Source organism: Alosa sapidissima, chromosome 16, assembly GCF_018492685.1.
Source record: "Alosa sapidissima isolate fAloSap1 chromosome 16, fAloSap1.pri, whole genome shotgun sequence".
NCBI lineage: Eukaryota > Metazoa > Chordata > Actinopteri > Clupeiformes > Clupeidae > Alosa > Alosa sapidissima.
Window position 1 is genome coordinate 12200766 of NC_055972.1, and position 26748 is coordinate 12227513.

The window sequence follows — 26748 nt, forward strand, 5'->3', positions numbered from 1 at the left end:
CGTCTATTTGTATTGTGTTTTCTGCAGCTCTTTAGTGTGCTGACGCAGCCTTGACGGGTTTAGTCTGGTGCATCAACTGTAGCTGCCATCCGTCAGTGTCTCTGTGCTTTTCCTGCTCTCCGAACAGCTGACCAAACCATGGGAATGACCCTTATCAAAGGCAGCTCCAGAGGGCAGTTGTGTCTGGTGGTCAGCAGGTGATTCAGAATCTCCTGTCTGACAGCTGCCCTAACAAGAGGATGCAGCCCCTGAGATCTAATGCCACCCACATAGTTATCTTGCGCAGTAAGATTAGAAACACTTACAAGGTTGGTGGCGGAGGTTGGTTAATTTGGATAGTTAAATGAATCTCTTTGTTGTTGCTTGTAGATGGTAAATTATTCTTTAATGGTATGGTGTGGCAATGCACTGTTAATTCCTTGTGAAAGTTTGTTGTGAAGAGTTTTGTTGATGATGTGAACATTATATGGATAATTTGGGACCAGTGTGGGACACTAACTAAGTAAGGGAAAATTCAAGCCATTACTCAGCAAGTGTGCAAGACTAATGGACCATGACAGTTCAGTCCCTGGAAAATGCCGTCTCTGGTGCAAAAGGCCATGCCGATGAAATGGTCATGAGACACTGACATAGCTTTCTTAATCCCACTGCCAGGATTTAAGTTAATCTATTCTTGGTTTATACATTTGTACGTCTACTTACATTTTGAACTTATACAAACAGGAGTATTAGCTTTGAACTATTCCATGATTTCTTCCAGCTGCTTGAGCCTTTGCATGCTTGTCTGAATCGACCATATCTGTACAATTTCATCTGCAAAACAGAATCGTCCTTTAGTAAGTATCTGAGTAGAGTATGGAGTTTTCAAAGGATTCATGTTGACGCCTGTTTATTGAATCCATTTCTTTGGGCACGCAGGAAGCAGCAATAGCAGCAATATGGACTAACAGATAGCTCTGTGGTGGTTTGAAGTATAAATGCCCTGACCAGACAAGTAGAGCTTTGTGTTAGCGTAAGTGCTCTCTTTTTCCTTGGCTTTTGGAAAATATCTGTCTGTTGGAGGAAAATAGCTGCTGTAATGCAGGTATATTATTCTCTGAGGGAACATGCGTTGGAGTCCTTGAAGAGTGTTTGCAATGCTGTCCATTCAGTGCATTTTACTCTCCCCTGTCTAGGCTTCTTCTTGGTCTGTGTGTGTGTGTGTGTGTGTGTGTGTGTGCGCGCTCCGCTGTGCTTTGGTGTGCTGTGAGTGGGCGACAGAGCCGACTCTCTGGCCCACTGAAGAGCCGAGTAGGACGGGACGCGGAGGAAGGCCTTACAGCGGCCCACCTCTGCCGTGCTGTCCAGCAGCACCCGCTCCTCTCCCCATCCATTGTCGGTCATCTCCGTTTCTGTGGCATGCGTGTGGTGTGGGAGACCTCTCTAACGGAGTGGAGCTTCATAGTTTTTTGACCGAATTGGTATCCACATGAAGTTGCAATGACAACTGTCCTAAATTTATGTAGCATGAAGGATAGAACTAAAATGTGTATGGTAATAGCTTTTGGATAAAATAAATGTTTGAGAGGAGTTGTTTAAACAGTAAAAACATCAAGATTGTACTGGTCTCAAAACCACGTATAATGGTTAGTTTTATGGTGTTAATTTGAAACACCCATTTCAGCAATGACTTCACTAATGTTGATTTATAGTCCCTAATCATAAATCCCTGTGAAATCTCACAGTATGACTTGGGGTCTAGAATGATTGGTGAAAATAGCTGTGGTCATGTTCAGTCCATGACAAAAGATTGACAGAATCTAATCGATGGCCTAAATCTACAGTAGGCATGCAGACCCAGGAATAGTTTTGCTGCTCTTGTTTGCCTTGGACTGCGTAAGCGCTCCTCTGTGCCGGTGGATTAGAAGATTATATCAAGAGCTGTCAAAAGATGCGCAATGGCCAGACCCACTTCTCTCCGCACGCCTCTGGAAACCACTTGTGTGTCACATTACATCATAATTGTGCAGTTCAAGATGTTTTGGAAAAAGAGATAAAATAGATGTTTATGTATTTTATTTCATGCTGAACCACGCAGACAGACTGAAGCATTTTTTTTTTTGCTGTCTGACTCGCATATGCTATTTAGTTCTGATTTAGATTAAAGACATGACAAAACTATGACTTATTGAAAATACTGTCTGGGTATGATGCAAGCTGTGAGCAATTGCATACTAGCACTGTGTTTTTTTTATGATTTAATACAATTTCAGGAAGAAGAAGAATCTGGAAGAGGCTGCTAAATATGTTGCATCATTAAGACAAATCCATAATTTCCCAATGTCATCCTAATGTCTCATGTCTGATAAAGCATATGATGCTAGCTTTACTTTTGGCATGTGTGCGTGTGTGTGCTGTAATGTTGTTACTACCCTTCTCAATCTGGGGCCCTTCATTATTCCACTGTCAGTGTCCCTGCACACACAGTGTTATAGATGAATCCATTCATCAGCAGATTCAAAGGCTCACTTTAATGTGTGTGTGTGTGTGTGCAGTGTTTCCCACAGAATTTAATTGTATTTGTGGTGGTTGGTTTGCAGAATTAACTTGAATGCAATAGTTTTTAGCAAATTAGCGCAGCGTGGTTATGATGCTAACCAGATTTAAGCTCAATGTAGTACAACCTGGAAAATCATTGTGTGGTGGTCAACGTTGATATTGTGGTGGGCCGCCACAAATAAGTCAATGTATGGGAAACGTTTGTGTGTGTGTGTGTGTGTGTGTGTGTGTGTGTGTGTGTGTGTGTGTGTGTGTGTGTGTGTGTGTGTGTGTGTGTGTGTGTGTGTGTGTGTGTGTGTGAGAGAGAGAGAGAGAACATGTGTTCCAGTGAAAGATGACTAAGATAGCACTTCTGAAAGGTTTATGACATACATAACTGATGGTATGTAAGGTGTCTTGAACGCATTTTATATGGAGTGTGTGCACTCATAAATGTCTGGCTATCACAGACACACAGTGCACTCACACTCTCATAGAAATCTGTTCAGATGTGTCGTGTCGTGTCGTGTCATCTAGCTAATATCAGAGTCCGATGAAGGGCGAACTCTTTCGCGTTTCATAGCCACCTCCATCTGTATGAAATCAATCCTCTGTTGCTCCATACCATCAACCCCACCAGCACCACCCCCTCCCCTCCCCGCAATCACCAGTCCCCTCGGCTCGGAATGCAATCAGTCACGCACTATCATTGGCCCCCTATTTCTGGAGGCTTATCTCATGTTATTTTAGTGACGTTTTAGGCCTGTACGTCAGGGTTCACCAGTGCAGTGTGTGTGTGTGTGTGTGTGTGTGTGTGTGTGTGTGTGTGTGTGTGTGTGTGTGTGTGTGTGTGTGTGTGTGTGTGTGTGTGTGTGTGTGTGTGTGTGTGTGTGTGTGGGTGGCATCATCACTGGTGTTCAGGGTTGGCACCGCCACTGTTTGTAAACACCTCAAAGGACCGCTGCGCCTGCAGTGAGTCAAAGTTAATGCCAGCCATGCTTTTGGGGTTCTCTCTTGAGGTCCAGTAGAGAAAGACACAGTCTTCTGGAGTGACCTCACCGATAATTCCTCCGCAGTGTTTGTTATTGTGCCTAGAGCAATTTGTGAGGCTTTAGTGGGTTGTGAAAAAGCTTTAGTGGGAGTCTGCAGTGAGGCCAGTGTTTTGTCCGGTCCTAACTTTCTGCTGAAGGGAATTAATTCACAAGTCACAATTTATGTTCTTTTGCCGTGTTTAATTTTTTGACACCAGTGAGTGTTCAGTTTCCTATGTAAGAGTTTTTGTTTTTGTCTTAAGTGGACTTTTGTGTTGATTTATACTGTGTTTTGGTAAAATAAAACAGCTACTGACAATTGATGTCTGGACATTTCTGCCAAGTGACGTAATGAAACCGTAATGATCTAGGAAATCTAAATGAGTTCTCCGCTTTTCTTGAGACTTACTACCCCTATCTCTCTCTCTCTCTCTCCCTCCCTCTCTCTCTGCAGGCCTATGAGCTGTCCACGCTGACGGGCACGCAGGTGCTACTGCTGGTGGCCAGCGAGACGGGCCACGTCTACACGTTCGCCACGCGCAAGCTGCAGCCCATGATCACCAGCGAGACGGGCAAAGCCCTGATCCAGACCTGCCTGAACTCGCCCGACTCGCCGCCCCGCTCGGACCCCTCCACTGACCAGCGCATGAGCGCCACGGGCTTCGAGGAGACCGACCTCACCTACCAGGTGTCCGAGTCGGAGAGCCTCGGCGAAACCAAGGTTTGTACCACCGTGGCTTTGCCCTTCGAATAGCTTGTGAAAGTGACCTCTACGGGTCAGGTGAGGCTTGAGGTCCTCAGTTCTGTATTTCTAACTTTCGGTTCAAGTGGTTCTGTTAAGGTTCTGATCAAAGGCTACTCAGGCGTTGGTGTTCATGTGCAAAATATGACCCTTACTTGCGTAGCTGCTTCGAGATTAAGTTAACCTGAAGCCTTTTCACGTTTCCCATTCTGGATTCATGGTTAGAATTAGAAGCTGCTTTATGCGGATCTCTATGGAAGCATATGAGTAGCTTTATTCAAATGAGAATGCAATCTGCAATATGCAATTTAATATTGCAATTTGCAATAATATCCAACAAATTGTATTTTAATCTGCAAAGTGACTGAAATCCTAAAATCAATTCCAATAATGTTCAAAATTCAAATGGCAATTCATTTTGCATTTCAATTTGCAATATTCAGTTTCATCATTTAACTGTCAATTCGTTTTGCAATTTAATATTTAAAGTGCAATGTAGGATTGCATTTTAAAAACATATTTGGCAAAACTGTCAATGCCAGCCTGAAAAGATTTTGGATTATTTTGGGCAAAACGTTTTGCCATCGTTTTGAGGCATTTTATTCAAATGGAAAAGAAATGGCGCCCCCCGTGATTGCATTGCACTTTGGTCACGCTCTTTGTGTTGCAAAATTCGCATTGCAAAATTCGCATTGCAAAAATCGACGTTGGTCCATGCGTCATTTCCAGCCTTGTAACTTGGCGCATGGTCAGAGCCGACTGGCGCTGGATCCGAAGCCCAGTGTTCAAGATGGCGTTGACCATGGAGGTATTATATATAACTGGAGAGAGTGACTAAGTCCCGCCCTCCATACAAATGAATGGTGGAGGCTAGGCTAGTAAATCCGGCCAATTCATAGTCAACGCCATCTTGAACACTGGGGTTCGGATCCAGCGCCAGTCGGCTCTGACCATGCGCCAAGTTACAAAGCTGGAAATGACCCATGGACCAACGTCGATTTTTATTGGATATTCTGTAAAAAGAGAGTTGTCCTCCAGTAAGAGGGTGGCGATAATGCACATAAAGTCCTTGCCTCATAACAAGAAGAAGAAAAAGTTGCTCGGGAACGCGCATGGAGTCCGAGTAAAGTCGCCCTGAAGCGCAACTTAATTTCATTGGATAACAGCGGCTCTAACTAAGAGCGGTCTGCCTGCTGTCCTGCTGCAAATATGCATTCGAACATGACGTGAAATATCCGTAGTCAAACTATAAATAAACTATTCGGTTTTTAGTGCCAAGTGTAGCGCATTTTTACAGTCTATGATTGGTTTGTTTTTTATTTTATTGTTTGCCATCTCATAGCGGGTGCTCTAAACGTATTCTAGCATTGGCCCATGACCAAATCAAGCCAATAATAGCCAGTAGCCACAATAATGACTGGAGCCAGAGCCCTCAATAGCCACCCTGTTTTGAAAATAATATTGAAGATAACGCACAGAACGGTCAGCCTGAGCGGACAATTACGTCCCCAACTCATCTAAAATGTTGTGTCTTTACTTTGAGTTGTACACCGCAGATAGTGAAGTAACCGTTAAAGAGAATGTTGTCTGCGGACACAGCAAAAAAACAGTTTACTTACGCATCCACTATTAAATTGCAGTTTACTAATGCATCCACTACTAAAAAAATTGAGAGTTAAATGATGAAACTGAAGTACCATGGCAAAATGGAATGCAATTCAATCCATGTTTATTCTATTTTTTAACCAACATTATTGGAATTGATTTTAGGATTTCATTGTCACTTTGCAGATTAAAATACAATTTGTTGAATATTATTGCAAATTGCAATATTAAATTGCATAATGAATTGTCAATTGCATAATGTAATGTCTTTATGAATTGCATATTGCAGGTTGCATTCTCATTTGAATAAAGCTACCCATATGCTTCCATAGATCTCGGCTCATCTCCTCAGTAAATTGCTGACTGTACCCTGAAAAATTAAGTCATTAGTTATCCAATCCCAGGTGAAGTCTTTATCACATTGGAAATTGATTGCAGACCTACTAAGTTTTTCTGACTGTAGTAAGTTCATAAAGGATTGTAATAGAAATGTCATATAAATTAGGTTGAATCCTCTGAAATATGGTTCCAGAAATTGGTAGCTTTTATCGTTCTGCAACTCTGCAAGAAGTCAAGGTAAGTTTAGTTGAAGATAAAAAAAAAATAACTGGAGTAGAATGAATGAGAATGAGATGAGAAATTGTGTCTTTCATAGAAAGGGGAGGTTGTTTGCTTCTTCTCAAAAAGTGGAGGTCGAGGCCACAGCGTCCTGTGATGTGAATCTTCAGCCACAGTGGGTCAGGCTGGGGGCTCCATTTAAATCATTAAATCATCTTTTGCTCTCCAGCTGCAGAAGATAAGTTATAGGGCTATCTCTCTCTCTCTTTCTCTCTCTCTGAGACGAGCCTCTCCAGAAGTAATCATTTCTTCCCTGATAGATCTGCCAGCGTGTGCAGACATTCCCAGAGGTGCGTGGCCGTGCTTCACCTCTTCAGACACCTGACGGCTTGATGTTTAGACGGAGCAGCGTGTCCGATCTACAGATGGATATACTGCGTGTCTGTACTTTACTAAGTCCTACACCAACAATCATGTCTAATGTGAGCTACAAGCTTTTGTTTATGTGGGAAGTTGCCAACAGTTTTGTCTTACTCAAAGACATGAGTGTCAAATTACAGAGACTTTAAAAAAAGTGCTGATAAAACGTTGCTTTGAAATATTGCGAAGCGCCTTGCGGGAATAGAACAAATAGTTTGGCTTTGGGGAATAAGAAAGAATAACAAAAATGTCTTTGTTATAACTCAAAGCTTCTAATTCAAATTCATCAGAGTGTAGAGAGTCCCTAAGTAACCGCTGGTGATAGAGATGTGTACCATCTCGGCGGTGCTAATGATGTGAAAAACCAAAAGAAGTTCTTGGGCTTGCCAGCAGTCCACACAGCTAAACAGGAACACATAAGCAAGGGTGTTGAACTCTAAATGAACTTTATCTTTGCCCTCATGGTTTTGTTCAATAGCGCAGTAAATCATTTTTAATTAGCCAAACCAGCCCATTTGCCTTTTTGCAAAGGGGGGATTTACAAGCTGTTGAGATCTAGTATGAAGGGAACTATTAAAACCACTTGGCCTGCTGTTTTGTATTCTTCTGTGACAACGTCCGTCTGTGGGGAAGTTTTGAAAGCCCAGAGCATCCTGAAAGCCTGAGACAAATCTTCTTGGCTCTGGAAAGGCGGAGATTTTATCTTCATTTCCATAAAAGGATGAAGGCTTTTAACATGCATCAGGTGTATTGTCTCACTTTCGCAGAATCATTTTCAGTTTGCTCTGTATTGTATTGTTTGTAATGGGGTGTGTGTGTGTGTGTGAGTGAGAGACTCCCTCCTGGAACCATGCCTCATTCTAAATATCTCGCCCATTTCTTTCACCACCTGTACCCCACACACACTGAGCTCCACCAACTGGCAATAAAACCTTAATGGAACTCCAGCATCATATCAGCCCACCAGCCTCCCATTTACTGAGCACCCAACCATTCTAGTGTCTATGACCAAAGATTCTTTCTTTGGTCAATCAGCTGTCTCTGGCATGACTGACAAGTCACTGAACCAGGCCAACATTCTTTGCCACCCCAGCACACCTGACCTGCATGCCACTCCTTTAGTGCTGCCACACCTGTGTCTGGTGGGTCCTTGATCAGAATACCACCCTGTCAGTCACACTGCTGCCCCCAACCACACACACACACACACACACCAATCCATATGGCACCACTGCACAGGTGCAGAGCTTCCCAGAAGGTCACTGCTGGGCACTCCCTGTCCCTATGCCAGCACCCACACCCTGGAATGGAAAAAAGTCGACACACATCCGCATCAAACGATATGCCCCTGTTGAAAGCTTTCTCCCACACTCAACACCACTTACTGCAATGTCCAAAATGAATCCTCCATTTGGCATCTTTGTTCTTATGACCATAGCCCCCAAGTCCTTAACTTCATATGTTTGCAATGCATGCAATTGCATTGCACATGTTTTCCCACGCTAGCAGATATCCACGTTAGTATATGGGGCTCACTAAGGCATACAGTTTCGTAGTTAAATCAACGACTCAAAGGGCCGTCCTTCCCTGCTTGGGACGTCGGGAGTGGGACACCCACAGGGATGACCGGGGGGACAGGGATTTTGCCAGGTGCCACAGTCCCGTCTTTTCCGGAATTGAAATCCAAGGGACCTCTACGGAACGCCATTTCATCATTATCAGCACCGTCCACCTCTCCACAGCACTCCACCCCACCATTCGCCCGGCTCGCAAAATAAAAAGCCCCAAAACAGTCCATCACAGGGCCCCTGTGATATCGCCACTCTCATCAGCTCACTCAGTACCAGCGTGTCCTCTCAGTTCTTTTATATTTATATATAATTCCACTCCTGCGCTCATTATAAATACCCCTCCCCGGAGGCCCTGAGCTGGACCTGGTGTGTCCCTCTCGCTCAGACACACTTGAGCACTCTCCGCTCATTGATAAAATTTGATTCGGCCTCCATGTCCTTATATGGTATGGTTTCCCTGCTCGCTCTCTTGGCCAGGGCCCCTCACATTCCTTATAAGCAGCAGCTGTCTCTGGATCATTCTTTTTTTTTTCTTTTTCTTATTTAGTGGTGTGTGTGTGTGTGTGTGTGTGTGTGTGTGGACGGCTGGAGTGGGGGGTTTTGCTGTGGGTTGACTGTATTATGCTGAGACAAACCCAAACTGCCTCTCTCTCACTCCTGGTCTTGCTCTCTCTCTTCCTCCCTCTGTCTCTTTTCATGGGGGGATGTTTGGTCAGTGAGGGCAAACCGCACAGTTGTGGTGTTCTGGGGATGGAGCTCAGGAGCAGGCTTTTGTTTGTTTTTCAAAAAGGTCTGGGGAAAAGGGAAGCCTTGCCATGCAACACACACACACACACACACACACACACACTGCAGTTTTGTACACTTAAGAGTGAGGCTTGCATTCATTAGCTCTTATGGAACTGGGTGAACTCCAGGGTCTGGTGGTTTTCCTAAGAGTGTGCATGCGTGTGCGCGCGTGTGTGTGTGTGTGTGTGTGTGTGGTTGTGTGATTATCCTCACAGATCTCGAAGACACTGGCTGATGTGGACTAGTTTAGTGCACCCTCATGCGCACCTCTATCTATATTCCTCTCTGGGAGTCACATGATGGCGGTTGATGGAAAGCAGAGTCTCGCGTTCGATCTGTGCGCCGTTTTGAGACCTGCCCCCCCCCCCCCCCCCCCCCCCCTTTATTTTACGCTGTTTATGTTCAAGTGACGTGTTGTGACGCTGTGTCGGCACTGATTAGTGGAGAAGGTTTTTCAAATAATTACAGATGAGCCCCAGTGAATAGCCATCAGACAACTTAAAACTCTCTTGGGATTGGGGATACATTTCAAAGCAAGTTTTAATGACTATATTCACCTGACGTTTAGGAGTCAGTAATCTATGTTTACTTTTTTATTTTTTATCTCACAATCATGTGGACGGGCATGTCCACATAAACAGAGCCCATCTTTTCCTCTGTGTTTTCCAAGGGCACTGTGATTTATCTGGGAGTTATGTAAGGAAGAGGTTATGCTGGAAAATGACCAAGAGGGATAACAGGAGTGTGTTTTTAAAAGTCTGCTGCTTGTCTGTGGTTGCCACTTACTTGGAGGCAGTTTACTCACTAGACTGATAAATCAGTGCCTCTCTCAAATATCTATCTTTCTTTCTTTCTTTCTTTCTTTCTTTCTTTCTTTCTTTCTTTCTTTCTTTCTTTCTATCCTTCCCTCCATCTATTCCCCTCTCTCTTTCCCTCTCTCTCTCTCAGCTGCTACCTTTTTCATGTCATCACTACATCATTATATTCACACGTATCTTTCAGCTCATCTTCACTACTGGGCCTTCAGTTTCGTATCAAGACAGTTTTGTCTTAATCTGTTTGATGGGGAATGCATAATCTGGTTTTGACAGATCTTGCTCCGTCAGCCCCGTGGTATGCGCTTGGAGGAAAACGCAGAGTTGAGATCAAGTTGAAATCTCTTTAGTCGTGGTTAAACTCCTCAATGGTGCGATGGACCAGGCTTGCATACAAATGAAGAGAGAAGACCCTGCATGCTCAGTCTCATATACACACACACACACACACACACACACACACACACACACACACACACACACACACACGCACATATACCATACCCCCTCTCTCTCACACTGACACACACACACACACACACACACACACACACTCCCGCGCTCAAACACAGTTCTTAGTGCCGGCAAGGAGAGAGGTACTAGGTGACAAGTGAGTGTCATTGAGATAGCGGAAAGTTAATTTACTCAGATATGCACCCTTATCTTAAGCTTGGCCCTAAATAGGGCGCCTGTTGGAAAAGAGAAAGAGAGCCAGAGAACAAGAGATGGAGAGCGAGAGAGAGCACCAGACAGAGGGTGACACATTTAGTGAGGTGTGTTTGTGTATGTGAGTGTGTGCATGTGTGTATTAGGGAGGGATTTATGGTGGGTGGGTGTGTGGATTGTGTGTGTGTATGTGGGGGTGGTGTTGAGCAATGTGTCACTGTGTAAGGCAGGGGGGTGGGGCCAGCACGGCCTTATGTTGCTGCGAGCAGCTGTCCCGCCGGCTCGCCATTGGCTGGCTCCCGCCGACTTGGGCTGCCTTGCCTTTTTTAGCCGTCTCCCCAAACGGAGCCGCGAATTCCACACCGCTGGCAGTGTGACAGGCCAGGAGATGGCCGCCAGCAAATGGGAGATTACGCCCGCCGTCCGGCCAGTAAGCCGTACAATGGGGGCCACTAAAGCAGCTTGAGCACCAACGCCATTTGTCACCTTCGTTTTTTTATTGTCTTAACCCGCTCAGGGGCACAGGACACCCCCCCCCCCCCCCCTCCCCTGACTACTCTGCACACAGTTCTGTGCCATAAGCCACTGGCCACATGTTTCACGTCATATATTAGATTAACGTTCAGAGATGTTAAGAGATACACCAACCAAAAAAAAAAAAACACACAATAACCTGGGGGCGTTGGCATCTGATGAGTGCCAAGACCAGTTTTGTGTGATGTGTTGTTTGTTAGCTGTCCTGCACCCCCCCACCCCACCCCCCTCCCACATACACCCTCCCATCACCCCCAAACCTCTCCACAGCACAATTATCATAATGCTCCTCAGATGCTATGAGGTTTCAGCGTTGCTGAATAATCATCTCCATTAGGCGAGCACTGTTTCTTAACTAATGCATGCGCTCTGTAATGCAGGCTCTTAGAAGAGTGGGCTTTTAAGGGATGCTGTGTTCCGGGTTGGCCCTGGCTCTTGTCATCCCTTTTCGCAGTGAATCAGCGCTGCTAGGAGATTTGTAAGGCCTCATTATTTGAAGTGGAGGCCTTTTCTCCGGAGGTTTTATTGTCTTAAAGACTCAGCCCCTAGAGAGAGCTGTCCCACACAGAGAGGTAGTGTACGCAGCGTTTTTTGTTTTTTAAATGGATGTAATTGGATGCTCATTTTGGGATTTGTGTTTGATTTAAAGAGAAAGTGAGTGTTTTTGCCCTCTCGTTAAAGTGGATCTTCTAAAAAAAAAATCCCCATGCACTTATTATACTTTGGAAAAAGTACTGGCAATACATTTAATCTGTTATCCTGCCAAAAAGTCAATGAACTGAATTTATTAACCTCAAATGCAAGAATCCTCTCCTCAGTATTAGAAATGGTCTTTCCTCCTGTGCTTGATGTTGTCTTCCTATTATTTAGACAAAGTTAAGGACTTTCCCGACACATGGCTAAGAACTTCTATGAATAAATCCAACAAATAAATTGTACTGACCCACAGACAGTTGTCATAGAGTGGGAAGGTAGGACTGCGTCATAAAGGTTCATAGTTCCATCTGAATGTCACATTCCCCCCAAAGTCACCTGTGGGAATCATGGCAGTGGCTGATGTGGAGTGACATTGTGCAAGGGCCGCGTGTCTGTCCGTTGGCACTGAGGGGGTTAATCCCCCCCCACCACCCCCCGCCCCAGGTTTCAGGTTTCCAGCCAGCTGTCTGCTCAGAGCCCTCAGCTGTTCACCCATTCTCACCCCCCCCCCCCCCCCCTCAAAGCTCCTGGAGGCCGAATGACCGACTGTCCTCCCTGTATGTTTCAGACACTTCACAGCCACCACCGACCCCAAATCCCCCCCCCCACCCCACATCATACATGTACAGACACACATGCGCACACACACACACACACACACATGCACTCCCATGTACACTGATCGGCACTGTGCCCTGCCCTTGGCAAATAATGACTTCTCTCCTTGACACAGGTTGAGGTGTTCCTATGTGTGCAACACCGTCCCCTGGGTTAGGCCTGCTACTGCAGCTGTTTCCAGTACCTACACTTCTGATCTGTGAGATGAGGATGTGACACCCCCCCCCCCCCCCCCCCCACACACACACACACACACACACACACACACACACACACACACACACACACACACACACACTGTTGTGCTGTGGCCACCTTTTTTAAGCCACATTCATATTTATAGTGACTAGCATCGAGAGACCATGCAATGTTAATGTAATTCAGCGACGACCAGCGAAATAACCCCTACCGATACGAAACATCGGCAACAGAGTTAAAATACTGTTTATGCCTCTTGTGTATGAGGACAGTAAAGGAAAAAAGGAGTGTATCAGATGCTTCTGAGCTCTTCCCAAATGTGAAAGAAAAGTGAAAGTGAGTGGGGCAAGTCAAAGAGAACCCTTCTAGTCCTCAAAAACCGTGTGTGTGTGTGTGTGTCCCTCTCTTTCACTCTCACTCTCACTCTCTCTCCATCTCTTTCCTGTCAGTGAAAATGGACACATTCCTCTCCATTTTCCCAGAAAGAGCCTTTCACAGACTGTACACCAACTGACTGGATACAGTCAGGCCCTCCCTCGCTCGCTTCCTCACTCAGGCAGATTGATGTTAACATTGCTCCAGTTTTACAGGACTCCGTTCAAACTCCACATCTGGTCATGATCAGTACACACACACACACACACCCACACACAATGCACTGCCTGGTCTCCCAGCTACACAGTGGAGTCCAGCTCTGGGTGAAGCACCTCCAGTAGCAGGAGCACCAGCCCCCTCCTCCATCCCCTTCCGCAGGGTTAATTTACAGGCCCTATTTTAACCCAACCCGCAGGCACCTCCAGTATGTCTGAACAGGGGAGCCAAGTGTGTCAGACTAGCCTGTCCCTGCGTAGCCAGTGTACTTCCAGCAGAGGGGTTAGCTTTACCTGCTCCTGCTGGGTGGCAGTGACCTGAGGTGGGGGTCGGAGCCTTTCCTCTGCCGCCTGGCCTCCGCAGAAGCAGCGTGGTCGGGGGAAAAGGGAAATGGCGGGAGCTCCTGTCAGCACAGGGTTCACTCCGCAGGGTGCTCACCTCTCACCCACTCAATTAGTCACGTATAAACGGGAGCTGGCTCTCTGTGTGTGCTCTTAACTGCAGGCAAACAACCTGGCTTTTCACAGCGAGACTGTGGCCTGAAAGTAATGAGATTAACACGTTTTGAGGAAAAATGTTCGCCAGACTATTTATCCCAGACAAAAGATGCCTGCTTTAAAGGTAGATGTCTATTAGGAAAGTCTAGAGAGTCGTGTCTGTGTCGGTGTGTGTGTGTGTGTGTGTGTGTGTGTGTGTGTGTGTGTGTGTGTGTGCACATTCGTGATTTATCCAACACGGTTACTTTGAACTGTTAGATTACTGTAGTTCATATTTCTTTCTTAAATGTTGTGACTTCACTGGCTGGAAGTGACCTCTACATTATATGTAAATGTAAACCGTGTCTCAGTGGTCAGTGTGGTGCACACCCACACACACACTCTGCCTGCATTTAACCCATTCGTGGATTGTGAAAACACACACAAACACAATATAGGAGCAGTGAGCACACCAGGAGAACACACACACTAGGGGCAGAGAGCATACACACACACACACACACACACACACACCTCTAGCAGTTATTTGCCATATGGAAATAATCCAAAAGATCTTCATCCACGCATTATTGCCAAGTCACTCTATGGGTATAGTGATGTGAGTATAGTAATTAAGTATATATACTCTTTGATCCCGTGAGGGAAATTTGGTCTCTGCATTTATCCCAATCTGTGAATTAGTGAAACACACTCAGCACACACTAATCCCGACGCAGTGAGCTGCCTGCTAACACTCGGGGAGCAGTGAGGGGTTAGGTGCCTTGCTCAAAGGCACTTCAGCCGTGCCTCCTGGTCGGGGTTCGAACCGGCAACCCTCCGGTTACAAGTCCGAAGCACTAACCAGAAGGCTACGGCTGCCCGTAAAATGTGGCATACCAATGTGAAATAGCAGGGTGAAGTGTTCCTTATTTTCCTTCATCATGAGCTGTATTCTGGCACGTTATGCTGTGTCGATTGTGTGGACTCTGTGGCCTGTGGTTTGGTCTCTGTACATCAAAGGTGGACAGTTTGGTTTGCCCCCTGTTGAATTCTGGGTCTGATGATTTGCTTTCCACAAGCTCAGTTTTTGCATCTTTTTACACAGAGGGCTTTATCTATCAGTTGAATGTTTGCCTTTGTGTGACTTTAATGTTGTCGGTCAGGGATCTCCCTTTGTCTACCCTTTTCTTCTTCTCTCTTCTCATCTCTGCTACTCTCGGTGAGGAGCAGTGTGCCCAAGAACCAAACTAGCATCTTCTCTCAGTTGAAACATATCATCATCTCTTAACAGGGAGTCCTGGGTTGCCAGAGCTTGTTGTCATGGTTACCGTTCATCATTCGAATGTTTCTCTTTTATCATCTGTACTCTTCATAAGTCAGTGTCAGTGGACAGGCAATTACCCATGAAATGACCTGCTAACACAGATGTAGCTCTGAGGCCAGATTTCTACCAAAGCTGTGCATTGTTCATATGCTATGCAGAACGTCTCAGCTGTTACCTAGTCTTTTGTTACCAAGGTACCATTTATGTTTTTGTATTTACAGGTTATGTAAGATTGTATTGTTATTTTGATGATCTAACCCTTTTCCAGTAACCTAAGACCTACCAGCTCAACACTGCCTCATGTGGCGTGTTGGAGTGTTGTATGCTGTTTGATTTCTAAACAATGATGTGCAGTGGCATTCAATCTAGACAGTAATTTCACTTCTCTGCATGGGTTATAGAACCCTCTAATGCCACCTGGGGCCTGTTTAGTCATCAACCTCTACCCATCTGCTGTCTGTGATTCAGTGAGGAGTTTCAAGTGACTCACTTGTTGTCTCACTACCTATAGGAATGGCACAAAGTTAAATTTAGGCAAAACTAGGGACATCAATTATTTCTTAATAACGATGTCTAGATTGCACCATTAGTTTGATCATGAGTATTTGTGTTCATTGTAAATTTTAATAAGGCTACTTTTAAAGTCTGGCTGCAGCATCCTGAAAAACATTAGTTTTTTCATTTCCTTCTTCTGTTCTTCTCCTTGTCGCCACAGGACACTCTTAAGCCGGCCTTCACCGTGGCCAGTCTCCCTGGCAACACGAGCACGTCGACCACCACCTCCACCAGCATGCAGGCCAGCAGCAGTTCCTCCTTCCCCATCACCAACTACCTGGCGCCCATCTCTGCCGGAAACAGCGGTGGAGGGGCGGCCAACGGCACGCTGCTGAAGACGGCCGGCGCCCCCGGGGGGGTCATGCAGCTGCCCAGCGGCTTTACCTTCATGTCAGGTGAGGAGTCCAGGAACATGCCTGTTCAGTTATTTCACCAGATGGCTGTTTGTTTGGCAATGGGTGTTTCATGAATGGACATAGCATGGCTGACTGACCAGAGATCAAGATTTCTGTAGCAACAGAGATCAAGATTTCTGTAGCAACAGAAATTCCCCCAAGTTAGAGAGAGTTTTGACCATAGAAACATAAGATTGGAGAATTCATATTGAGAGCACAGTCATGAGATGAGATGTGAGAAGAGTTGGGGCACTTGTTTTAGATGTGCAGTTTTACAGCTAATGGTTGTTGGCTAGCTGATAAGCTCAAAGATATCTTGCAAACACAGTTGAACCTTGTGTTGAACTGTACTGACACAGTCATATGCTCATAGATGATGATGGGGAATAAGAACATTACAAAACTAGAAATGTAATGGCAGAGGAATTACAATAGTGGATGGAAAGCTGCTGGCTTAATGTTGGTGGGGAGATTCCTGGAAAAAAAACATTGAATCACTTAATCTTTGAGTTCAAACAAACCCTTGTACCAAAAAACCTTGTGTGTCAATGCGTTCTTGAGATATAACACTCAAGGTGTTTTTGACCTTGACATTTGACCTTTGACCTCCAACATCAATTCACTTCATCTTTGAGTTCATACAAACACTCATACCAAATTTCAGGCATGTATGTCAAGGCATTCTTGAGATATCGTGCTCAGAGTATTCATGGACTTGAACTTTGACCTTTGACCTCCAACATCAACTCACTTCATCTTTGAGTCCATACAAACACTTGTACCAAATTTGAAGCATATGCGTCAAGCCGTTCTGGAGATATAATGCGCAAAGCATGAGATATGGCTGTGACTTTTATTTTGACACACCGGAAACACTTAAACAGGATGTGTAGTTTTAGGGAGCGCCAGATTGTATGCATTAGAAGCTGAAACAGTTGGACTTACAGGTGACACCTGTGCCAGTGTTGTGATTAGCCCGGGAACTACTCTGGGAGCTTAACGAGCACAGCTGGCTTTAGGCCATTATGACATCACAGCCATTCAAGTCTATAGGGGGAAATGAGCTTTTTAACATTTTTAATCCCCTATTTCTAAGTATTTACTTTTTAAAAAATCTGAAATAATAACTCTCTTGCCCCCCTCCAGACCTTCAGAACTGTTATTTCAACATGTCTGTACGTTAAGCGGTTAGAGATATAACACTCAAGGTGTTTTTGACCTTGACCTCCAACATCAATTCACTTCATCTTTGAGTCCATACAAACACTCATACCAAATTTCAGGCATGTATGTCAAGGCATTCTTGAGATATCGCACTCAGAGTGTTCATTGACTTGACCTTTGACCTCCAGCCTTTGAAGTTTATGGGGGAAAATTAGCTTTTTAACATTTTTAGGGGCCGTTTATACGAGAACGATTGCGAAGGAAGACGACAAAATATTTTATCATAAGTGCCTTTCGTTTACACGGTGACAGCGCCATCGGGGCTTGAAGACGCAAAAATCTGAAGACTCCTTCCAGAGTGTAGAGTTTTGAAGACGACCCGGTTTGCGTCTCTGTCTAAACGGCTAAACCAAAGATCCTTGATTACCTCTCTGGCTAAACTGTCAAATTCGAATGTCTGCGCGTGACGTACCGGGGTTCTATCACACCACCACCCAGCGGTCTGGAATGCATATCCAATCGAATATCACATACTCTTGCGTCTTCATATAAACAAAGATTTCCCCCTGAGAATGCTCGTCTAAACGCGAATAAAAAAATGAAGACGAGACGCCACTTCTGTTCTGTCTTCTCTTTTCATTGTCACCGTATAAACGTAGCCTTAATCCCCTATTTCTCAAAAAGTATAAACTTTTTTAAAGATCTAAAAAAATAACTCTCTTGCCCCACTCCAGACCTTCAGAACGGTTATTTCAACATGTCTGTACGTTAAGCTGTTAGAGTCGCATTAATTCTTGAAAAGGTAAAAAGAAAAAAAGGTTATAATAAGAAGAAGCCAGGAGATTTCAAGATAGTGGATTCCATCCACTATAATTAGTAAATATTCGAGGCCCAGTATCTTTTTGTCCTCTTTAAACCATCAAAGGAGTTCTGCACAGTTCATTGATAATCTCAAATTATTATTAGCAGCAGTAGAACTGCTTAGTCACGTTTTATTGAATAAAAACACTACTTGTGGCAGCCGAGGTCTTTTGATGTGCTGTACAGTATGACCTGTTCCTGAAGAGGTTACCAAGCCCACGTTGACCAACCCATCGTGTCACCGAGCTTATTTGCATTTTGCAGCTCTCAAGCTCCTCCTGTTCCCCACGCCCCAGTAGCGTTTTTAATTCAGCACGAGCCACGGTGACCCTGGTGCCTTTGATTGCCATCGTGGAGCCAGAGAAATAATCAGGCCGATAGCACAATGAGCCAGTAATTACCGGTAGTAATGAATATTCAATGGCCTCTGAGTGAGACAGGGGGGTGGCATGGGTAATTTCCCAGGTCTGCCAGCAGCAGAGAAGAGGAGAGCCCGACCCCCACCTGGCACTGTTTCGTTGTTGGTTAGCAGTGGCTACTCTTGGTCATCTTTCTAGACTACAATCAGACTGTTATAAAACTACAGTTGCCAATATTGGTGGTTTAAGAATCGTGTGTTGCAACATTGTATGAAATTATTATGATTGAAGGTGCCAACAGGCACTCTGTCACTGTGGTAAACCATGTCGGTAAATGTGTTTAGTTGAATGTTTTTTCATGGCAACAGTAGTACATTGACCCTGTACAAGTAGTTACTCACGGTCTTGCAGAAAAAAAACACAGATGACCTATTTTTGTGTTTGTGTTTGTCTTTAGAGGGCAGTTGGCCAGATAGGCTAAGTAATTGTCATAGCCAGGTCAGGTGCTCTAATTCCAAGGATAAAAGCATGAGCTGTAGCCATGTTGCTAGCTTATCTCTTTGGGGTTTTACTATGCCAGAGTCTTTACTACCCTGGGTAGCTTCTGACCCCAGAACAGATCTGCCCCTCACCTGGCATTGGTCTAGTGAATCCTGTAGATAATCACCAGATCCCTGTTTGGCATGGCACTGCCTCAACTGACCTTTGTCAGTCTTACTCATCCATGTTAGCGTGTCATGACACACAGGTCTTCCCACTCACTCATTCATCCCCCTCTTCCTCTCTTTTATTCTATTTCCTCATTTCCTGTCCTCCGTCCTCTGACTCCTCTGTCCAGCAGCTGGCACTCCGTTCCCCCCCGGCACCCCTGCCATTCCCCTGGGCTCACTGCAGCAGCACTCCCTGGCCATCCAGGGCCAACAGGGGCCGGCCATCGCCGCCACGGCTGCCCAGACGCAGACGCAACAGGGCCAGCAGGCCGTCTTCAGGCTGCCCGCCGCCGTCTCCCTCACAGGTGAGAGGCACAGCTTCCCCGTCTGCCTGATTAGTCACTCTGCTGCTTTAGACGTCTGTGTCTGCAAGTCTGCCTAACTCAGGTCTGCGTTCATATCTGTGTTCGGCTGCGTTCTCAACTAGTCTGTCTGTTCTGTCCGGCGTCTTTGTGTCAAAAAGTCTGTGTGTCTGCTATTCTGTGTCTATTTTTCATGACTGTCTGTCTTTTGATTGGTGTCTGCATGTGTGAGTGAGTGTAAGAGAGAGAGAGATTGATATATAGTGTGTGTGTCTGTGTCTGTGTCTGTGTCTGTGTCTGTGTGTCTGTGTCTTTTCGTGTGTCTGCAATTCACTTTGTCTACTTCCTGTCTGTCTGCCTGAGTTTATTGTTAAAACATTCAAATGTTCCCAGTGTGCAGCCCTGGAAGGCTGTAGGGCACTGTATGTATGTATCTACGTATGTATGTGTGCATGTGTGTGTTCGTGTTTGAGCCCAGAGCTAAGGTGTGCTTCTCACAGGTGGAGCCATGTCTCAGCAGCTTCAGGCCATACAGGTGCACCCCACCACCCAATCCAGCTCCATCAGCTGTGGAGACAACAGCCCTGAGATCTCCCAGGCAACCACCACAGGTACTCTCTCTCTCTCTCTCTCTCTCTCGCTCTCTCTCTATCTATCTATCTATCTATCTATCTATCTATCTATCTGTCTGTCTGTCTGTCTGTCTGTCTGTCTGTCTGTCTGTCTGTCTGTCTGTCTGTCTGTCTGTCTGTCTGTCTGTCTCCTCTTTCTATGCTTTCAGCTGGAAAGAGTGAGCTATTTGTAGGAGGTGTCGGAGCATAACATTAGTCATGTTGTAATGACAGTCGTGACATTAGAATAATTTATTGGTAACTGAATTGGTTGATTATTCATTCTAGTAGTTTAGGTACTGTTCATTATATTTGAATATAAAGTATTTGCTGTGTGGTGTTTTGTTCGCCTACAGTAATTCTTATTGATAAAGACAACATGTTGGCAAGTCTTTTGTAGGAGGCTGCAGGTCTTCATTTCACAGAATTTTACAAAGGTTATGCCTCTCATTACTCATCAGGGATTCAAGTGGGGGAAATGAAAGACTAATTTCATATTTTAAAGGTCAATAAGATGCAATACACACAGTTTAGTGCAATATTGCCCCCTAGAGTGAGAGATTCAGGACTGCACCCAGCCTGGATATTCAACTTTCAAATCTGAAAACCTCATTTGTTTATTTTCTTGTCCATGTCCAGCCACAGTCAGCCTCCCGGCAACCATTGTGACGTCATCTGTGCCCACCTCCATGGCAGGTCACATGATGTACCCCAGCCCCCACACGGTGATGTATGCCTCTGCGCCCACGTTGGCCGACGGGGGCCTGGCGGTCCTCAACGCCTTCTCCCAGGGGCCCTCCGCCATGCAGGTGTCCCACAGCCAAGGCCAGGACTCGGGTATGGATGAGCACAGCAGTCAGGGAGGGCCAGTTGGCAATGTACAGTGCTTTGTCAAATGTGCAGTCGTCGTGTTGTAGAGTATATCCTAAAATATCTTATAAAGACAATTTATTATCAATAATAAATGTGTTATTATTTTAACTTTAATGTTTAAAGTTTAACTTAAACTTGATGGGGGGGGGTAGGTTCTTATTTGTGTGTTTGTGTTTTTTGGCGCTATTTGTTTTGTAATTTGTCTGTCTATCACTGATTATCCTCAAAGAAATGTAAATGTCATGCAAAGTTCCCATTGAACTGAAAAATGAAGTGCTATGCAGTGCATATAAAGCATTGTGGAAAGCTACTTTGACAGGGATGTAACCGTTGTCGTTCCTGCCCTCTCTTGTCGTCCAGGTGCTGTCCCTCAGGTGTTCCTCACGGCGCCCCCGGGCACAGTGCAGATCCCCGTCTCCGCGGTGCAGCTACACCCAGTACGGCAAGATCTCCACTTTACAAGTGAAACTCCCAATATTCTCTCTCTCTGTGCAACTAGCATGTTGATGCCTGCCACTAAAGCACTGCGGGGGCCGAACGGCAGGGCCAGGGGGGGCGCTGGACTTGATGCGCTTTTTCCTGCCCTGCCCACCGGTGCGGTTTGGAGCCTTTTAGAGATACGCTGGCCAGAGGACAAAGACAACTTGGAAACACTGCATGCACACCAAAATCAAAGAAAGCAAAAAGAAATCAAAGCACTGGGTCTTTGGCAGACCGTCTTTGTCATTTGTGAAAGAGGTCTCTCAAAGAGCTGCTCAACTAGTTTGTGTTGGCACTCACCTAAATGTCATTTTGTGGTATTAAGTCTATGACTCATGAGTGAGTATTTTAAATACTTCTCAAAAATAGAATGAACACAGAATCAAGTTTTGTATCAAGTTGTTGTTGTTTAGTTATTTTGCCTCACCATTGTAAGAAAAAAAAACAGTATGATGATTTTTATTGATGCCATTTCCCCTTAAACGAGAATTCCGGTGTGATATTGACCTAAAGTGTATTGAAACATGATACCGAGTGTGAACGTATGTCTCATAGCCCATCTCGACTTGTCCCCTGCACTCCAAAATCTGGCGCTAGTTAGCCGATGCTACCAACAACTTTTTCAGTAGTGGTGCTTCGGCATCGGGCTAGCCATGCAAATAAATCACTGTTTTACACCCATTTACGAGGCTCAATGTATCTCCACACTTCATTGGTAGACTTCCTAGGGCCCTGGCATTTAAAACGAGACATTGAGAACTTTGAAAAAGCACTGGTAGTTTACTTACAAGACGATTTATACAGACAGTATCTTCACGAAGTTTAACGTTTGCAGCCATCTTGAATTTAGTCACGATAAGTTGAGCAACGAGTAAGAATGAACAGGTATGATAAGGGATCAGATTCCAAAAATAATTCAGTGGAAATGCATGGATTCCAGTTTCTTCCAGGAGCAGCAACTGGAATCCATGCATTTCCACTGAATTATTTTTGGAATCTGATCCCTTATCATAGCTGTTCATTCTTACTCGTTGCTCGACTTATCGTGACTAAATTCAAGATGGCTGCAAACGCTAAACTTCGTGAAGATACTGTCTGTATAAATCGTCTTGTAAGTAAACTACCAGTGCTTTTTCAAAGTTCTCAATGTCTCGTTTTAAATGTCAGGGCCCTCGGAAGTCTACCAATGAAGTGTGGAGATACATTGAGCCTCGTAAATGGGTGTAAAACAGTGATTTATTTGCATGGCTAGCCCGATGCCGAAGCACCACTATTGAAAAAGATGTTGGTAGCATCGGCTAACTAGCGCCAGATTTTGGAGTGCAGGGGACAAGTCGAGATGGGCTATGAGACATACGTTCACACTCGGTATCATGTTTCAATACACTTTAGGTCAATATCACACCGGAATGCTCCTTTAAGCCTAAATTAACTTTTTGTAGAGACCTCTAAAGCATATAATCGTACATTAACAGCTCCTGCAGTATTATGCATATGGGTTCAGATGGTCAAGAGACACTCACAGGGCATGCAGCTTTGACTAGCGTTTGACCTGGGACTTCTTCCTGGTGTGTTTCCACTTCTTAGCTTGTAGCTGATTGGTCAGGGTGCGCTGCTAACTGATGATTCATCTTTTTTTTTTCTTCCCTCCTTTTCCTCCCTCTGGCCAGATGGTAATTGGACAGCAGTCCAGCGGCAGCAGCAATAATCTGACCGAGCTGCAAGTTGTCAACCTGGACGCCCAACAGAACACCAAGGGGGACTGACCCATCAGGTTGGCCAGCACTGAGCAGAAGGGCTCGCCAGGGACTCTCGCCACTATTTATTGATGCCTTTTCACCTTTCAGAACATTGTTCATTCTTCATTTGTTATACCACCTTTTTGTAAGTGATTTTAATTTCTGGGTTTTGTTTTCTGTTTTTGTTTGTTTTTGTTTTTCTGTTGTACAGGATGTACTGTAAATGTGTGAGCACACTGGAGTGTTGGAGTGCATGAGCGTTGATGAAATAGGAACTGAATAGGACTCTCTCCATTTAAAAGGGCATTATTCAATTCCGGCTCTGTGTCTTGATCAATTTAATGTGCTGTAATGGAATTGAAATGGACTGCCCTTCCCTCTCTACCCCACCATAAAGAAAACACTAACAGCGTGTGGATAGCAGTACCCCTTCATGGGTGTGAGGGTGTCTGTGTGTCTGCGAATGAGAGCTCACATGTATGTGGATACATATGTGTGGGTGTGCAATTGTAAATATGGCATAGGACTTATCACTACATCTGGTTGAGATTCCCCTTTGGGTTGATCAAATCCATGAATGGGTGTTCAGCTGTGTGAGTGAAATGTATGTTTTTTTTTTTTTTAAATATAAACAGTGTTTGTGACGTATACACACACTGCAGACACTGCTGCCTCTCACCTCAGCCAAAGAGTAATATTTCTATCAGTATTTGTACTTAGTGTGCGTGTGTGTGTGTGTGTGTGTGTGTGTGTGTGTGCGTGTGCGTGCGCATGTGTTGGCAGGAGGGATCGTGTATGTGTTTGGGTATATGTCTGCCTGTTTTGTGTGCAGGAAATCGGGTTTTCATTGGGTTGGGATTTGAGAATATAAGATCTAAAAAATGTTTTGACAAATGTACATAATTTCTTTTTTAATTGAAAATGTATTTTAGCCTATTTGTGCAATGGCATGTAGGGTTTTTGTTTGTTTTGTTTTTTAAAATGGTGTTTTGTATACATATGTGACCCATCTGCATTCATAAGTTCATGAACAATTACAATTAAATCAATGTAATATAAAATATATTATGTTGATTTATGTATGTTCAAGGGTAATTAATAAGGCCACATGGTTTCATCCAGATCTGCCAGTTTCAATTCTAAGTTGTTGCTCCAACATTGTGCCAAACAACTGCTTTCCACATCACTCTTAACCAATCATAGAACAAGGGCATACAGGCCAATTACTACCCATTTATCAGTCTACGATTCCATCTTCCATTCTGCTTGTTTGACTACATCTTTCTCACCCTTTATGTCATTCTCACTGGGCTCTTCAGACTGTATTCTGTCCTCATCAGCCTTCGTAGTTATATACGCATATCCACTCTCAAGTGTGTCCAGTCATCTTTGGTGCCTTTTAAGAGTGAACTGTTAACCTTGACAGAAAAGCTCTCTTACCCTGCATAACTGCAGTGGATTGTGACCACTGAAGACATCATACAATGCTTTAAGTGGGTAACCCTGTTATCCCGATAATACTGTTTATCCCTGCCCGTTACCCTAGTTATTTTGAATTGTAAATGGATGCATAGTCCATTATTACTGCTACGAACAAGTTCCAACTGTTTTGTTTTGCTCGCTTTTGCTTTCTTCTGTAGCCTCTGGACTTGGTAGATATTTTTGCTTGTTTAGTCAGGACTCGTGCAGGACAGGTTACTTTCAGATGTTTGTATCTAGAGTACAAACTAGGCCTTGGTCATCAGGAGTCTGGTTACATTTCAGTTTCAGGTCTTTGATTGCCTTGTTCTGCTTTTGATGATTCATAGCCACCTTAGAACCGCAGCTACTTTTTCTAGATGTTAGATCCTGGTTCTGTCTGTGTCAAGACACATTCAAACAGGGACAGTATAGGCACTGGAGTGACGATACCTGCTGGGTATTTCTTCATATGTTTTTATACCTTTGTTGTTCAGTGACACACTACACAAGTGTATATTTTTTGGCTTTCATTTGAAGATAGTGTTGGTGTGGATCATTGCCATGCTAACAGGTGATACTGTCAGAATTTTGATTTCATACTTTTAGAACTGGTGTGGCATTGAACACCAGGTAGTCTGCCCTAAATGTTCTCACAGATCAGTTCTGAACAGAAACATATCTGCTCCCTTTCAATGCAAAGGGGGGAGGGGGATGCCAAGGTTAATATTCTCAGATGGAATACTGTGCTAAATCTTACGAAACCCATAGCCATTGCCTTTTTCCTTGAATCCTTTCCTGACATGGGTTGGCCCTCTAATAAGGTCTCTAAGTGGATCTACAAAGTTGTCACTAAAATGTGACCATCAAGGCTTTTGAATGTAATCATAATTTCCACTAAGTGTTCCTCAGACCTCACTAATGTTTAGTTAACTGATGTCATAACCAGCAAATAAATATTTTGTCTTGGGAAAAATAAAATCTCCCTCAGATTTGGATTTTATTGCTTTTTTTTTTTTTAATTTAGCATTATTGTTATAATATAATACTTAATGAGTGAGTGAGAGGAACAATGCACACTGACTCTTCATAATGGTGTGGATTTTGTTTGTTAAAATTGTTTTGGGATATTTATGTATTACAGTAAACTACAGAACATTTTGTAATAAAAAAAAAAACATGTAAAATGATTTAAATTGTTTCAGCTTCAATTACATCATTATTGCCCAGCACAACTGAGCCACAACCAGTGTATCCAGTGTATGATTGAAGTGTTCCCTTAATTTTTTTGAGCAGTATACATTTGTATTCAATCCTTTAGCAGAATGAGTGAGGAACGACACTCAAAATTCAGTGTAGTGATCCTAAGGAGGCTATGCACAACATAAACTTGTATGGGTAAAGTGCATTGGTACAGTTAGGGTCTAACGGTGTTAGGAGAGTTGGCAAAGCCAATACACCATGATCCATTTGTGCAAAATCAGTCTTAGTCTTTGAGCCAGAGAGGTTGGTTACCATCTGTGGGCAATAAGTCAGTGATTTTTAACAAGGTATACCACAGTTAGAAAATAAGTGATAGCATTGCATTGGTAGTAGCTTTTTGTGTTTAATCACCCTGTTTATGTCAGTTCCTACACAGAAATATTGCAGTTGAATTGGCTAAAAATGTTATCCCACAAAATAGATATCCCCACAAAACTTCCACAGCTGATTATTTACAATAAGTCAACAGTTTTGCATAGCACATTTTCTGAAATGTTATAGATATGTAAATGAGCCATGCAATATGCAAGAATTCAAAGACAGAAACCTATTGGAGAAAGTTAGATTCAAAATTATTTTTGCTTTTATGTCCAAAATAAAAAAGGAGAAAAATGTTGAACCTGACTTTATCTAGTGTTAAGGTTTCTATACTATTTGTATGCAAATTATTGCATATTGCAGTAGACAATGGCTCATTTACACATACAATTTCAGAAAACTTGAAACAAAAAAATATTGACATAATAATAATAATAATGTAAATAGGCTAATCAGCTGTGGAAGTTGTGTGGGCATATTTATTAGTTAAAGGGGTGGTTCAGGATTTT

At 44.0% G+C, this 26748-nt stretch overlaps 1 protein-coding gene across 5 annotated transcripts in view; it reads left to right on the forward strand.

Moving 5' to 3' along the window:
- The window catches only part of srfb (serum response factor b), a 29428-nt gene extending 3580 nt beyond the window's left edge, over positions 1–25848 (forward strand). Inside the window, exons 2-9 of one of the 5 annotated variants that reach the window (XM_042065289.1) lie at positions 4003–4269; positions 6774–6935; positions 15867–16101; positions 19324–19500; positions 19998–20108; positions 20748–20945; positions 21342–21443; positions 23132–25848. In XM_042065289.1, coding sequence (XP_041921223.1) covers positions 4003–4269; positions 6774–6935; positions 15867–16101; positions 19324–19500; positions 19998–20108; positions 20748–20945; positions 21342–21443; positions 23132–23169 — 1290 coding nt within the window. In that variant the 3' untranslated portion in view covers positions 23170–25848. The remainder of the gene's footprint in view (positions 1–4002; positions 4270–6773; positions 6936–15866; positions 16102–19323; positions 19501–19997; positions 20109–20747; positions 20946–21341; positions 21444–23131) is intronic. The other 4 variants (XM_042065287.1, XM_042065288.1, XM_042065291.1 and 1 more) reach the window with 4 other exon arrangements.
- The last annotated feature ends 900 nt before the right edge of the window (positions 25849–26748 follow it).